Source organism: Vulpes vulpes, chromosome 10, assembly GCF_048418805.1.
Source record: "Vulpes vulpes isolate BD-2025 chromosome 10, VulVul3, whole genome shotgun sequence".
Taxonomy (NCBI): Eukaryota; Metazoa; Chordata; class Mammalia; order Carnivora; family Canidae; genus Vulpes; species Vulpes vulpes.
Window position 1 is genome coordinate 25,463,296 of NC_132789.1, and position 15,511 is coordinate 25,478,806.

Here is a 15,511-nt window from a genome sequence, read left to right on the forward strand (position 1 = left end):
AAAAACTCCAGTCAGGAGACTAAAGATCATACATACGTATAGTATTCTGGTAGAAGCCTCTTCTCTAATGCTGTGCATATGTAGTTAAGGGGAATGAAAATAACTGAGCTGAGGAAAGATATAAAACACAAGGAATCCACTAACATATCAGTCTTGAGGGCAGTTTGATATGAAAGACATTAATGGGTTGAATGAGAACTCTCAGGTCCTGTTTTTTCTTTAGAGGGAGCTTCGAGCTGGAGTACAGGATGCCAACAGACTATTCATCACTTTTACCCCAGTAAATGTGGATTTGTTTGGGAGAGACTACCATACACACGATTACCCAATAAATTGTTTTTACTAGGTGGTTTTAATCTATGATAGTACACATTATAGTCTGGTGTTAACCACAAGGCTTCCTGTAGGGTAGGTCCAGCTTAATTAAGTAGCCATTTGGGTCGATAAGGCTCAAAAAAGGCAGCCCGTGTTGCTTCCTTCTAAATGAGACCAAGAGTTCAGTTCTGAGTTTCAAAGAAAATTAAAACTTAAGATCATTTCACTACTGAACCTCACAGGTCAGCTGGTTGTAAATGAGAAGGAATGAATTCAGCAAGAAATAAACACAAGCCATTAAGTTCATTCACACACTTAGCATATGCAACTTTAATCAACCAAAAGAAAAAGTCCCAAATGTACAAGTGGAAAAAAAAAATGTTGACACAGGCTTAACTAGTATCAGCTACTTTTATGTACAGCTGTATAAGTTCAAAAAAGCTATCCTCTATGTATATACAAAAGTTGTTTATACACAAGTCTGTACATAGGGTCTATACATTTATTTCCTCAGAACCCTTAGGTGCCACCTTTTGGTGAAGACACCAACACTTCATTCACATATCTTACAAAAAAAAAAAAAAAGACTATTTCCAGGATTGATAGCAACACTGCATCCTGGATTCAGACCATGTAGGCTCCATTCACTTGGTTAAGATCCTTCTGTCAGTGCAGACCACACCAGGTGCCTGGGCTTCCCTAAATAGTTTTGCAGAGTGCTCCAAAGTGAAAGTCCGTAAACCAACCCGAGATGAGGAAGCAGAGTCCTAATCAGGGTGCCACCATAGGTCCAGGCATAGGTGAGCCTGCCTGCCCTGTTCATTGACGGTACTCCAATTCATCTACACTGATGACTTTGGCAGGCATGGAGGGCAGGGGTTGCTGTAGCACATCTGAGCCAAACCATTTGGCAAGGCCTACTGGGGAGCTGCTCCTCTGGCTGGGGCGATGTTCCAGCTGGGAGTGCACATGGGGCAGGCCTGACCTGGTGGGCACATTCTGAGGGGTTGTCTGAATGCTGACAGCTGCTGCCGGGGAACCAGAGCCTGGAGGATGAAGAACTATGGGGATAAGAAGGTTATCATTCAGAGCATGTGGGGGAAAGTAGTTCTGTATCAGGCCTTGCCTCATTTCAAATCTTATCCATAAAATTCCAAACAAAATTCTTTACTGGAGGGTTTATTCTAGGGTTTCTTTAACTCCTTTACGAAATGCCGGAATACAGTACCTTGGAAAGCAAAGCTATTCAAAAACCATCTGTATTGAGAAGCCATCCTAAATGACATGACCATTCCTTCCCACGACAAGCAGCCACATCACAGAAGTACTAACATTAGATAGTGAGAGGGCATCTACTCTGGACAGTGTCTATGCTAAACCTGTCAGGATTCTCAGCCTTCTCTAAGAGGCAGACGGCAAAAATATGCCAGAGCATAGTCAGCTCTCCCACTGTCTTTATAGGGAGAGAAATTCCAAATCCCATAGAGGTTGGTTTACTTCATCCTATTCTCTGGCTATCCCCTTACCCAATTTTGTCAGGATAAATTAAAGAATTGTGTTTCCACTGGAAATTGGTCCAAAAGCTTTAAGCCTATTCAGGCCACCCCCAGCTCCCCTGGCCCATTTCTGAACCTACCTGAGCGCTGTAGTTGCTGCTGCATCATTGCCAGATGCAGAGGTGTCCCAGGGCGAGGGTTTAGGAGAGGGTGACTAGCCGTAGGTAAAGGGTAAAAGGGTTGACTCAGGATTGGGCCAGATATTCCCTGTAAAGGAGTCAGGTCGATTCCAGGAGGAAGCACACCTGATGGGCATGGAAAAAAAAAACAAAACAAAACTGGTGAGAAGTAATCTGGAAATTTTTAACCTTTGTTGATTTACAAAGTTTAATTGACAATGCTTATGCTAGGTTCTTCACCTTTAAAGGGACAGTTTGGATTCGACCCACTGCCCATCAGAAAATTCTAGCAACACTTTTTTGAGGGATAAAAAACCTCTTACAGTATAGTATATCATCAGTTCTGGCAACTGCTGTCCTGCTAGGTGAGAAACTCACCAGCTTGGAGCAAACTTGGAAGATGCTGTGGATGTACTCCCTGGGCCAGCATCCTCTGGACCAACCCTGGGTGAAGCTGGTGAGTAGGCCGAACGATTGGGACATGGGGGACAAGGGGAACTTGGTGGACAGGTCGGAGAAAAGGTGTTCCTGGAACTGGGGATGCCAAGGTGGGGGTTTTTCTCCCAGTTGCTTTAGGTCGATAATCTTGTTCTTTGGTGTAACGGTTGGTTTGAGACAGTGGGGTAGAACACGAAGACCGCTGCAACGTTGAAAGTTTGGGATTTGTAGTAGGAGAAGAGTCACGATCAGCACTGGGCACAGAGTTAGATGACAGCAGATTCTCTGTAAGGACCCAGACAGAGAATATTTTGGTATTGGCAAACTTCTCTCAAACATGTTCTTCCCAGTGATCTAGCAAGTCTCATTTCTTAAAAAGTTTATAATCCTTATTTGATCCCCTCAGCAAATTTAGAGGATTTTATCATAGGAACCACCATATGTCTTATGAACAGGCCTAGTTAAGGTCACAGGGGTAGTTAGGGACAGAACTGGAACTAGACCCTAAGATTTCTAGTCTCCAAATACATTGCTGGAACAAAGTTTATTTTTCTTAAAAACTTCTCAACCCAGGAATAGCTATGGGCAAGTGAGCCTGGCTTAAGGCCTGGTGGTCTAATTTAGGCACCTTGCTCTGCCTGCCCATATGGTTGTGGTTCAGATCTGTGTGGGAGCTAGTTGTGCCCTGGTCAATGCCTGGGATTAACCTGCTTTTTAAGCCTAAGGGAAAGATCAAATAAAAGTATAAAATTATACAAATCCATTACAACAGAAATAATAGTCTAGTGAAGGAATGTGAACTCCTTTTAGTGGGACCAATAGGATTTCCTTTTTCCAGAAGCTTTCTCACAGCAAAAAGCTCTCAGACCAGTATTACAGACATGTGTAAACCTAACTTACTAGAACCTATTTCACATCCTTGATAGTCCCAACTCCAATTCCTAAAAACCTCATTCACGGTTTTCTATATACTTCCTTTAAAAAAGAAAAAAAAAATATTTCGTGAGAGAGGGGAGACAGAGTGCATCCAATGCCACCACACAAGCGGGGTCGGGGGGGGGGGGACGACGGTGGGCACAGGGGGAAGGAGAATCTCAAGCAAGCTTCTTGAGCTGAGCATGACCTAAGCTGAAATCAGGAGCTGGATACTTAACTGAGCCACCCAGGCGCCCTTTTCTATATACTTCCAAAAGGCTCTCCACACTTTATGCTTCACCCATTGTACAGATTTTGTTCGATACAGTCTCCATAGACTAGAGAGAATGTTTCAGAAGTAAAACTGGTTGTACCACATTAATTTGCCAAATAATTATACTAATAATTTAACTTTGAAGCCCCAATAGGGACATCTGGGTGGCTCACGGTTGGCTTCTGCCTTCAGCTCAGGTTGTGATCCTGGGGTCCTGGGATGGAGTCCCACATCAAGTTCCCCACAGGGAGCCTGCTTCTCCCTCTGCCTATGTCTCCGCCCCTCTGTCTCTCATGAATAATCTTAAGCAACAAAAAGAAGCCCCAATATAGATTCTAAACTAAAACTCACTCTTCCTCATACTAGCACTAATACCACTATTAGATTGGTCAGAATTTCAAGGGCTAAGAAATTATGAGCTGCTATAATGCTTCTCACGGTCAGACACTGAACTGTGGTCCAAAGCAGGAAGGGAGGGGCTTTGCACAGGGATTTGCAGAGAATCAGGTCAGCTGATTAACACTTAAGCCCATGCTCTATCACATACTTTCTTAGGCAGCACACCCTCAACGGCTCTGCAGTACCTTCACTAGCCTTCTGAGTGTCTTCTTTACTGTCACCAAGAGCTGCTTTTCCAGATGCCGGCTCCTCCTTGCTTTTCTCTTTGCTCTCATACATCTTACGAATCACTGAGGTAGGGGTGAAGGAAGGAGAAAGCTGCAGAGAAAAACAGTATTAGCATGTTCTCTAAATGCCTTTCCTAAAGCCAGGCTTAACTGGTTAAACTACTCAACAAAGTGAAGAATCCCCTTATTGGCTACATGTGGCAGAGACCAACTCCAATGTTCTGGTGTCTAGCTGCTGGAGGAAAAGAAACAGGGTGGGCCAAATAGATGGTGCCCCAAGTGTGTCATCCCTTGCTCACATCGCATTTTCATCAAGACCTTTAGCTCTAGCACAAAGGTAGTTAAAGCACAGAGCTTCAACCTACCCATCTATGTCTGTGGTGATAGGGGCCTACCTATGCAGTCTCTGCTTCAGTCATTTCCCCAGCCCGGGATTAGTCTGAGAACAGGGAGGAACATGGCCAGAAGTATACCCTAGAGCAAGAGTCTGCCTGCTGGGAAAGGACAGTTCAGAACAACTGCAGAACCCAAATTTCTCTTACTCTTAATGTATCCCATCTTACCTTGGCTACCAGAAAATTCAATTATCTAAATATTCTCCTCAGCCCCTAGGATTCACCATTTGGGGTCATTTGTTCCCAACTCTTCACTGCTCATTTTTACTTTGATGATTTTATTGTGCATGTGACTTTGTCACTAACCCTAAATAACTGATGGCATGAGAAAGGGCATGAATTATGAACAAAGAAACCCTTCAGATCCTGTCTTCAAAGTACTTGGTGCAAAGATCCACTTGGGGTCCTGAAGCAGAGTAACAGATTTTCCTCTTGTCTATCAGCTTTGACTAGATGATACAGGTTTCTAGGGGATAAAACTTCAAAACCAAACAAAAACAGCTAATATGCATCAGTTGTAAAACTAGATTTATCACTACAAATAAGCAAACTCCTTTGTCCTAGCTTTAATTCATATCACAGATCTGAATCTGTGAAGTCTGTACCATGTTTCACTGGATTCCGCAAGATCCAACCAGTTCACCCCATCTAGCTCACATCCTGTTTCACTCCTATCATCCTCTCCAATCTCTACTCCAATTGTTCATTTGTTTAAACGCATTATATCACCTTGTAAGTTCTAACCCATATTCCTCTATCTGGTGAAACATACTTTCCCCAATGTAGGGGCTTCACAAAAATCCTTAAGAGTTAGAATGTATCCTGAAAGGGAAATATCTAATAAATAAGCAGGTATGAAAGACTATTAGGTCAGTTATTCCTATGGAAGGCACTTATGGACATTTTGGGGTACACAGTGATAAGACACAGGCACAAGGAAATGGAGAAGCCCTGAAGTCATTCACAGAAGCAAAGGTCACTGACCATGCTTGTGATGGAGGCAGCAGGGGCAGGGGAAGAGGAATTCCCTCGGTGCACGGGTGCTGGTGACTTGGTCACTCGCTGTTGCCTGTGAACAAACCAAGTATCAGTATGAGCTCCAAGTTGCTCAAACTCCAAATCCTAAAACCAAAGACTAGAATACTCAAGAGCAGCCTAGGACTTTATTTTTTAGATTTTATTTATTTTATTCATGAGAGAGAGAGACAGAGACACAGGCAGGGGGGGAAGAAGCAGGCTCCATGCAGGGATCCCGACGTGGGACTCGATCCCGGCACTCTGGGATCAGGCCTTGAGCTGAAGGCAGACGCTCAACCACTGAGCCACCCAGGCATCCCAGCCTGGGACTTTAATATCCCATTTCCCTCATCCATTTCAATTTCCCAAGCATTTATTAAGTGCATAACATATGAAAACCACATGCTAATTTCTGAGGGAAGACAAAACCTTAAACATGATTCTGGGCCTTGCAGGAACTCTTGTCTAGTGGGGAGACACTAAGCCAGGGCAAACTAAGGCATGTACATATAAGATTAACAAGAAGATGGAATGGGAAAACGAGGTACAGGAGTGACACGAAACTCCTCCCGAAGGGACTCTGGGAAAGCTTCTCTGGGAAGGAGCTGCATTAAATTGAGTGTGACCAATGAGAAAGCTCAAGGTGGAGAATGAGGACTCTGGTAGAAGGATCAGGTACAAGGCCTTGGGAACGTAGGGTTATCCAGGGCTGGTATATGGTTTATTTGTAGATTGTGCCGGTGGGGCAGGCTAAGAGCCTTCATTCTGTGGGCAAGGCTGTGCTCCAGAGAGTAGGCAGCAATACTGACGAGCACAGGGCCTGGCACTGAACTGATGCTATGTAAGACACTGTTTCAAATTAGAGGACCAAGAGTCAAGAGTTTCAGCTATTCCAAGACCCAATCATATGCAGCATTGCCCATCACTCCTGGTCCACACACAAGGTTGATACCAGGCCTCCCAAGTTAAGCTTAAAAGAACAGACTTTCCTTTTTTCCCCATTCTAACTCATTCTCCCTTCACTTGGAGAAAACAGGAAACAATTGATGAAGATGTAAAAAGGCTGAGAGAAGAATTATAGGAGCTCACTGGCTAATGAGAATTTGCTGCATTTTAGCTGTTGGACCTTGTACCACGAGGGCCAAAGCCTTAGTCAGTGATTCTGGGAGTTCCTAAATCATAAGCAGATGAAAATCCTAAACCCATGGCTTCTTTCCAGCCTGTCCAGGTAAGCCCTGCTGCTGCCACACTGAGAATCTGAAGAGAATAGTGAGGGAGAAACAGGTCAGCAGTACTGAGAGATCTGGAGGAAATCCTCAAGTCTGGTGGTTCTGCACAACCTAGCATTTATTCCTTCGGATGAACATACTTGAGCACCTGCTATGTGCTAGACACTGGGCGAAAGCGCAAGGCATACAGCAATAAACAAAACAGACAAAAAAATCTCTGGCCTCATTTTTTTGGTTGCAGGATAGAGGGGTTACTATGGGCAGAAAGACAAAAATAAATAGTAACCCAGAAGGTGTTAATTAAAAAAAAAAAAAAAAGACAAGGAGAAAGGTAGGTCTGTTCGGGGGGATACAAGTGTACATGGGTGTTTAGGGAGGGCCCAAGAGGCTGACATTTGATGAATGAGACATTCATGAAACAGCATGAAAGTTCTGCTGACACCGACTTAGGTCTACTTATTCGTTTTGAGGAGTTCGCATTTAAAAAAAAAAAAAATCTGAGTTTCTATATCTGTAAAATGCTGTTATTTATACCATGTACCTCACAGGATTAATGCCAAAAGCAAATAAAATTCTGGATATCAAAAGTGCTTTGAAAATCAATAAACTGATTGGGTGGCTAAGGCATGGCTCCATTGGGAGCCACCTGGGTGGCTCAGCCGTTGAGCCTCTGCATTTGCCTCAGGACATGATCCCGGAGTCCTGGGATAGAGTGCAGCATTGGGCTCCCTGCATAGCTCCCTGCATAGCGTCTGTTTCTCCCTCTGCCTGTGTGTCTGCCCGCCCCTGCCCCTCATTATCTCTCATGAATAAATAATATCTTTAAAAAAAAGTCAATAAATCAAGTCAATTCTTAAACTATATTATGCTACAGAGAGACATCCAGTGAGGGACTCAGCAGACCAGACCTGAGCTCTCTGTTTAGGCTGAGAACTACTATATATAGAATATGTTTATGCAACGATACAGGGTACTTACTGGTTTCAACGTTTTCTGAAAGTGTCAGCACATAAAACCAGCTGGAGCAAGACAATGAGACACTGATATGACAGTTTTAAGAGTCATATCAAAACTAAGTACTTCTTAATTACCAGGTATACAGAATGAGAAGGACTTAATGTTCAGGGATAAACATTTTGGTGATAAAACTGAAAAGATGAAGGTGGTATTTACTTAAATTTTTTTTTTTTTTTTTAAGTAATCCATATACCCAACACGGGGCCTGAACTTACAACCCCAAGATCAAGAGTTCACATGCTTTTTTTTTGTTTTTGTTTTTAAGATTTTATTCATTTATTCATGAGAGACACACAGAGAGAGGCAGAGACATAGGCAGAGGGAGAAGCAGGCTCCAGGCAGGGAGCCTGATGCAGGACTCCATCCCAGGACCTCAGGATCATGACCTGAGCTAAAGGCAGATGCTCAACCACTAAGCCACCCAGGTGCCCAAGAGTTCACACGTTTTGACCGAGCCAGCCAAGTACCTGGATATTTACTTTTTTAAAAAAATATTTTAATATTTTTATTTTTTTGATATTTACTTTTAAAGGCTGGATGCATCTGAGGGAGGGAAGAGGTATTACTGGGACAGGGCACATAGGGAGCTTCTGGTAGCTAACAAAGGAGTTTGTCTTGTAATAAGCTATACATTTGTTTAGCGCAGTTTTCTGTTTTATTTTACAAAAAGAACAGTAGTGTCACCCCTTTCCTCTAATTTATGATTCATTTTACTACTTGCTGCATCTATAGGAAGGAAGAGGAGGAGAGTGAAGCTAGTGTTCATTTGTTAATAGCTTTGACCAACAAATAGCAAATATGCATCAAAGGACAGTTTGGTAATTAAACAAGGAATCTGTAGGGGAGGAAGCTAGGTGGAGTTTTACTTTTCATCATCTTGTAACAAGAAATAAGGAGCTATGCTAGCTAGCTACATTTGTAAAAATGAATCCTTTAAATCAAGAATATAAATAAAATTATATAGAATGAAAAGCCTATGCCCCTGCAGAATTCAATCATACTGCTTCCTCGACTGCACACTTGGAGATGGAATTCTCACCATACACTGTGCAAATGTGTCGGTGTAGTTTTACTGTGGATAACTAACTTGTTTATCTGTAGAAACTAATTTACAGATCCCCACAAGGGTAGGATTAGTTAGTAACTTACCTGTTTCTGAATCCGTCTCTGGTTCTGTCCACTTGTGGCTTGCCAAAACCAGGTTGGTAAAAGTTTGCTGCCTGCATTGCAAGGTCGTGTGGCAGGGCCAGCCCCTCCAAAGCTGCCTGTTGCAATTCTAGCTGGCTCATCTGCTGAATAGAGGGGGCACAGGAAGATCAGAAAAAAATGAGGATAGTCAATACACTTTCTACAGAGGTCTCTCTTCACTCTTAGAAAGGTATATTTAAGCAGCAGCTGAGAGAAATGAGGCACTGCGAACTTGACTAAATTGTGCTGCCATCCACTGAACAGGATTTTAATAAAGTAGGACTTTAATTGTTCACCAATTTTCTAGCATTTACTGAGCTCAAATTGTAGTTCAAAACCACTTCCAAGCATTGCAACAATTTTCCATCCCACAGTCAATAATAAGGATGAAAAGCAAGCAAAAAACTTAGAGAAAAAGTTCAGACAGACCTGGGCCGTGACAGGGCTCATGGGCTTGCGCATGCCTTGGAATGGATCTCCGAGTAGCTGCTGTGGTCCTGGTGTGAAACCTGATGGGAAAGTTGGCAGTATCAGTGAGTATCAAGACAGCACACATCCATTAGAGAGGTATTATCACTAGTACATGCTGCTGCTTATTGAACACCATCTCTTTCAAGCAAGTACTGACTCCAGGCTGACAATGTCCCTCTTCTTCTGTGCCCCTACACTGTCCTATGTGGACCTTAATTAGAGCATTAATGACCCAAATTGCTGGTGTATCCATCTACCCCATTAAGCTGTCAGCTTTGTCCCCTTCAAAACTGAGACCTCTGAGAGAAAAGTGCTTTTCTAGTCAGTGATTTGGCTCACTGTCGCCGAGCCAGCTGATAACCAAAGGAGAGTCCAGGAAGGACTACTATAAAAACTTACTCTCAAGATTGGCCTGAGCCAGAGTGGCGAGCAGCCTAAAGTGGTCCAGGGTGACAGGAACACTGAGAATCTGCACAACACTTATGCTAAGTCCAACACTTCTGGAAGTGCTTCTTCTATTCACATTCTGTATTAGCCATGAAACCTCACAATTGGTTGTGTACCAACTTCATTAGGTTGGTAGAGAGCCATTACCCTGACTTCTCCTCTATCAAGGAAAAACCTCGGAAGCCAAATTATCTTTGAATTGAATTCCCAAAATAAGGAAAAAGACTAAAGAGCTACATCCAATGTATACAATTTTGATCAATCTTACAAAAAACAAAAAACAAACAAAAAAAAAAACGCCTATATTTATCTAGAAGGGCAGCCAGATAAACTATCTTCCAATCTTGTACCTCACCTCCCGCCCCCCCCAAAAAGCACAAAAATTCACACATTTCTTTTTAAACTCTTCAAGGATGCCCATGAAAAAGACTTCACCAATTCTAGGGGACAAGTATGACCTTTGTAGAGGGTTGGGGGGAGAACGGACAGACATCTAAGCACAACATTTACCAACTGGTGATGGTATTCTAGGACGAAGGTAGTCTGCTGAGGCTGCTCGTGTTTGAAACACCTGTGACAAGGGAGGAGAGGGTGCTCTTTGGCCCAGTAAAGGTGTTGTAGGTTCCAAACTCCCCATAAGGCCACTCAGAAGATTGGAAGAAGCAGGTCTCTGAACTGGTGGACCCAGAAGTTCCTAAGGGCAGAAAAAGTCATCCCTGTGAACAAACCAAGTTCTTTTTCCTAGTCAGAGGCTGTGAATTATGGATTAACTTTTGGAAGCCAACGATGAATCTCCCTCATGCTCCACTGAAGGACTTGGCACATGTACATGCAACACACTTCTCTCATCGTTCAGGTAGCAACATTTGCTTTAAGTTAGTGCTACAAATATAGGTTAGATATTTTAAATTTCTATAGAAACTGAAACCTGTAAACTGGAAATCAAGGCTTACTTTGTTATCTTCAGCCACCTCCCCACCCCATGATGAGTTTAACAGCAACACAGAACTAGGTCTGGCAACAACACTATCTTCGATTGCCAGGCCGCACGGATCATTCTCTAAGGCCCAAAGCTGGACCACTACACAAAACCAGTTCAAAGGACTAGTGTTGGGGCAGCCCTGGTGGCTCAGCAGTTTAGCACCACCTTCAGTCCAGGGCGTGATCCTGGAGACCCGGGATTGAGTCCTGCGTCAGGCGCCCTGCATGGGGCCTGCTTCTCCCTCTGCCTGTCTCTGCCTCTCTCTGTGTCTCTCATGAATAAATAAATAAAATCTTAAAAAACAAAAAAACAAAGGACTAGTGTTCAGGACTCCAAGGCCTTGGTGTAAGATGGTGAAGTACCTGCAGGATGTTCTTAGGGACAGGCTGGCCTGGAATCTCAGCAGGGGACATCAAATGGCTTTCAAGGTTTCGCTAAAAAAGTCAAAGGAAAACTGGTTTTAACCTTCTTACACACTTAACTTACAGGTTCACCGGGGACTACAAGAAAGCATTAAAAACTCCCCAGGGAGTTGGCACTTAAGCAGAATGATATCCAAGGCACAGAAAACTAACTTAGATCCACTTGTTCCACTTGCTCATCACACAGGTCCAAAGATCTGGAAATGCAAAGAATCTTCACATGCACATACAAAGTTCACTCAGAGACTCTCAGATGGTCTTTTCCTCCCTGTGGTAACCCTAGTGCATTTCACTGTTTCTAACACTGCGACCAAAAGAAGGGAGAAAGAAAATGGTGAAATAGAGGAGCACTCCTAAGAAGCCACAAGTAGGAAACTAATTTATAGATTTTAATTTTCAAGGCAACCTTTGCTATGCATTATCTTTGAAATAAGATTTATCAACCACAGATGGCAGTTTAAAACTAGTAAATAACACAAAAGTTTGGCCAGAATTGTTATATTTCAGAGTTTCATATTTCAGGAAATTTAAACGTTATTATTTTTAAACAAGCTGTTCCAAAATGGGTCTCACAGGGCAAAATTCAGATCCTCCAGCTCTTTATTCTTTTAAAGCAGTAGCAGTTATCCAACCGAAATTAGCTCCTTCACTTTAGGACATCCTTGTGCCCATTTAGCTTTGCCTGAAGTGCTTTCTCTGGTACAGTTCGCCTTCCACTAGGTGAAGATGCAGAGGTCCACAGCAATGTCCTCAGGTGTGACAAAGAGCCCAAAGATAGCCCAGAGTTTTATTGCGGTTTTAGAATTAGGACTGCTTTTTCTTTTTCTTTCTTTCTTTCTTTTTTTTTTTTTTTGGTAAGTAGGCTTCATGCCTAGTGTGGAGCCCAATGCATGGCTTGAAATCAAGACCCTGAGATCAAGATCTGAGCGGAGATCAAGAGTCGGATGCTCAACCACCTAAGCCACCTACATATCCCCTGATTTTAATAAGCAATGTCCTCAAGAGTCATTTAATTCCACCTACAAAAATGGGCAGCTTTATACTACATGGCTTACTACATTTGGACGGCAGAGTCTCTACAATTCAATTTGAAATAGAGTTTAGATTGAACCAACATGTCCTATTTTGGTGATGAAACAGTATGATTGAACCTAAACAGATGGAGGCAGATCAGAAATAGTATACAACACACACACAGCCATAGTGATTGCAGACTTGATTTTAGAACAGACCATGACTTAACAATAACATGCAAGTCAAGCAATGTTTTGGGATAATATTGGTGTGTTTATTACATTATTTTCCTTGGTGCTTTCTTTTCTAGGTTTGTGTTACTTTTTGTGTAGCAACTTAAATTATATCATCCATCCCAAAGAGGTGTTTGAGGCTCACTGCCTTAGCCACATATATTTCAGAGCACTAAAACCTCAACATCAGTTACCCTCACAGCCCAGGATTTCAAACCCTAGCATTGTATCTGAAACAAAATATTTAAAACATCAGGTAAATTATTGAGTTCCCTTGCTCCCACTTCTCTACTCATTCACACTAAAAGAAGCTACTTACAAGATTTGACCCAAGCTGCTTACAAGCACCTAATCACCAAAACACACATGAGCAAGAAAAAAGGATAGCTTGTGATCTTTTAATCTGGTCCTCATTTGAAAATATCTATAATAATTCATTGTATGGAAATAACTCAAGTAATTCATTATGACAGTGGTTTAAGGGAAACATTCCCCTATAATTGGCATGGTGTGGTCAGATACAAAGAAATTAGTCTACTTGAGATGCCTCCTTTCAGAGGTAGATGTCGGTCCTGGCATTCAGGCCAGGAACAATGGTACCTCTGTTGGCATCTACCACCAACTGCTGGTCAAATATAAAATACCAGTTGCCTTCCTTTGGTACAAGGCACAATGAATCATGACCAACTTGTAGTTCCCAGAAGAGATGTTAGGAGAAAACAAGAGGCAAAACTCCGTTTAATAAATTTGCTGTAACTTAGCAACAAGAATAAATCTTTTTTTTAAATGTTTTTTTCAGGTTTGCCCAGTTTCCTCTCTCACCTTGTATCATCAAGGGACAGCAATACTGACACAAAGGCCATGGCTGAGAGTCACCGCTAATGTGTTATGATAAAGACCAGTATTTGATACACACCTGTGTTTATTGACATTTGGTCACCGCATAACCCAATTTCGCACCCCAAAATGTTTTTACGAGTCACAGCTCTTTTATTTAATAAATTGACAGAATGCAGCTATCCTGAAAAATACTCATCATAGGTATTTTACAAATGATACATAGAACTGCCAACTGCCTAATCAAGAAAGCAGGTAATTCCAGGTATGTAACAGTGATTTAAAAATGTGAAAAGAAAAAAAAAAAAAAAAAAAAAGTGAAAAGACTTCAATCTAAAAATATGGTGAGTTATTTTGGCTTAAGTAGCTGAATAAACAAAAAACTTTCTCTGAAGTGCACTCAAAAAGATGTTTTTATACCTTTTTAAGCAGCGACTTAAAGTTATATCCAAATCTTTCAATCTTTATACCGTCACCCATAAAACATATGGATTAACCACAGCTTGCTTTTTCTAGTAACAAATAGCACAGTAATAATTAAAGAACACACAAAAGCATTAAGGACCAAATGACTATTAAAGAACTTCCAACTTACTCAGGATACCATTTTTTAAGTCCATTTATTATAGTGGGAAATGGAATAGAAAAAGGGAAAAGGAAAAAAGGCTGGGGTTTGTGCCAAATACTTACGCTGACTTTGGGCTGAGAAGGCAAAGTTCCACTTGCCTTCATGGTGCTCACTAGTTTGTTGAATGCAGTCATATCTCCATCTTTCTTAAGCTGTCGATTGCTGGTTACAGCACTCAAGGTCTCCTCTAAGTGTTCTGCCATGAAGGGAGTCGAATTCTTCACTTGCTGGTCCACCTTCAAGCCCTTGAGCCCTGCTTCTACCTCTTCCACTGACAGCACAACTCCTGAATGCGCTGAAAGATTGAGAAAATCTACATGAAGCCAAGCAAGTGAATATGTGGTAGGAATTCTCTTTGGCTACCATGATGGTTAAAGTGAAAATAATTTATTTCACAGCTGAAGGGAGGCTGTCAGAAAAGGCTGATGTCAAAAATAGGCAAACTGAAGACTCTTAAAACCATGGCTACTCAGTGGAAATAAAGCCACAATTATGTACTTAGTAAGAGAGGGCATAAAATAAACCTAGAATGTTTAGATGCTAGAAGCTGGGGGACCACACCATTGGGTGTTGTGCTTTAAGACTTGGTAAAATCCTAATGTGCATCCTGCAGGAGGACCTCTCATAATGAGTCTTCTGTAGACCTGTTACCAGGGACAAAACTCCCAGGTAGCTCTATGTTAGCAAGACTGCTACCCTCACTATGGTCATTATGTCACTAAGGTTTATGCTGAGGGCACATGACCTAAGCAAGAACATGGCAGACTGGTGCAAAGGTGTGAGAAGCTGACAAGTTATGCCCAGGAGGACTACGGCATTGACTGGAGTGTAACAACCAGACTAGGTAAGGAGGAAGACTTGGAGGAGAAGCCCATGACCCACTGACTAGAGATTTCAAGGAGGTGGTACTGTTTGATAAAAACTATGAAACATTAAATAAAACCCATTGATTTAACTTTGAAAACAGCAGTATGTTAGAACGAACTGCCTTAAGACTGAGATGCACACTTCAAATGCCTAAAGCAGACTCTAATAAACACTTACAGCTTTCCTTAAGCTTTTCTTTATTTGCAGAAAGACTGGAAAGAAGAGGTTTTAAATCCACTTTGGCCTTCTGCAGCATTTCTAAAATATCCACTTTATTTTCAGTGTGGTCTTCCAGTGGGATAGGAGCAAAATAATTCCCCGAGTTCTGTCCAGGAGAGAGGATTGCTTGTTCCAGACCTAATATTACGAGTAAATACATTTGTAATTGATTGGTCCCAATAAAGCACTGAAATATATCAACAATATTAAATGGGCACAAATTAAAGGGTTTTCTTTTTGATATCCAGAGACCTTTTAAATCTTAATGGACCCTAACTAATGAAGATAAGATGAACCAGGTC

The 15,511-nt window shown here is 41.9% G+C and overlaps 1 protein-coding gene across 19 annotated transcripts in view; it reads right to left on the minus strand.

The window, feature by feature from the left end:
• Positions 1–617: 617 nt before the first annotated feature.
• EIF4ENIF1 (eukaryotic translation initiation factor 4E nuclear import factor 1) overlaps positions 618–15,511 on the minus strand; it is a 48,025-nt gene continuing 33,131 nt past the window's right edge. For 6 of the 19 annotated variants that reach the window (XM_072723268.1, XM_072723267.1, XM_025985994.2 and 3 more), the window contains exons 9-19: positions 15,168–15,347; positions 14,186–14,418; positions 11,352–11,423; positions 10,518–10,701; positions 9,519–9,598; positions 9,051–9,193; positions 5,623–5,707; positions 4,202–4,334; positions 2,369–2,713; positions 1,952–2,116; positions 618–1,376 (exon numbers count right to left, since the gene is read on the minus strand). In XM_072723268.1, the coding sequence (XP_072579369.1) occupies positions 1,135–1,376; positions 1,952–2,116; positions 2,369–2,713; positions 4,202–4,334; positions 5,623–5,707; positions 9,051–9,193; positions 9,519–9,598; positions 10,518–10,701; positions 11,352–11,423; positions 14,186–14,418; positions 15,168–15,347 (1,862 nt within the window). In that variant the 3' untranslated portion in view covers positions 618–1,134. The remainder of the gene's footprint in view (positions 1,377–1,951; positions 2,117–2,368; positions 2,714–4,201; positions 4,335–5,622; positions 5,708–9,050; positions 9,194–9,518; positions 9,599–10,517; positions 10,702–11,351; positions 11,424–14,185; positions 14,419–15,167; positions 15,348–15,511) is intronic. The other 13 variants (XM_072723271.1, XM_072723270.1, XM_025985993.2 and 10 more) reach the window with 3 other exon arrangements.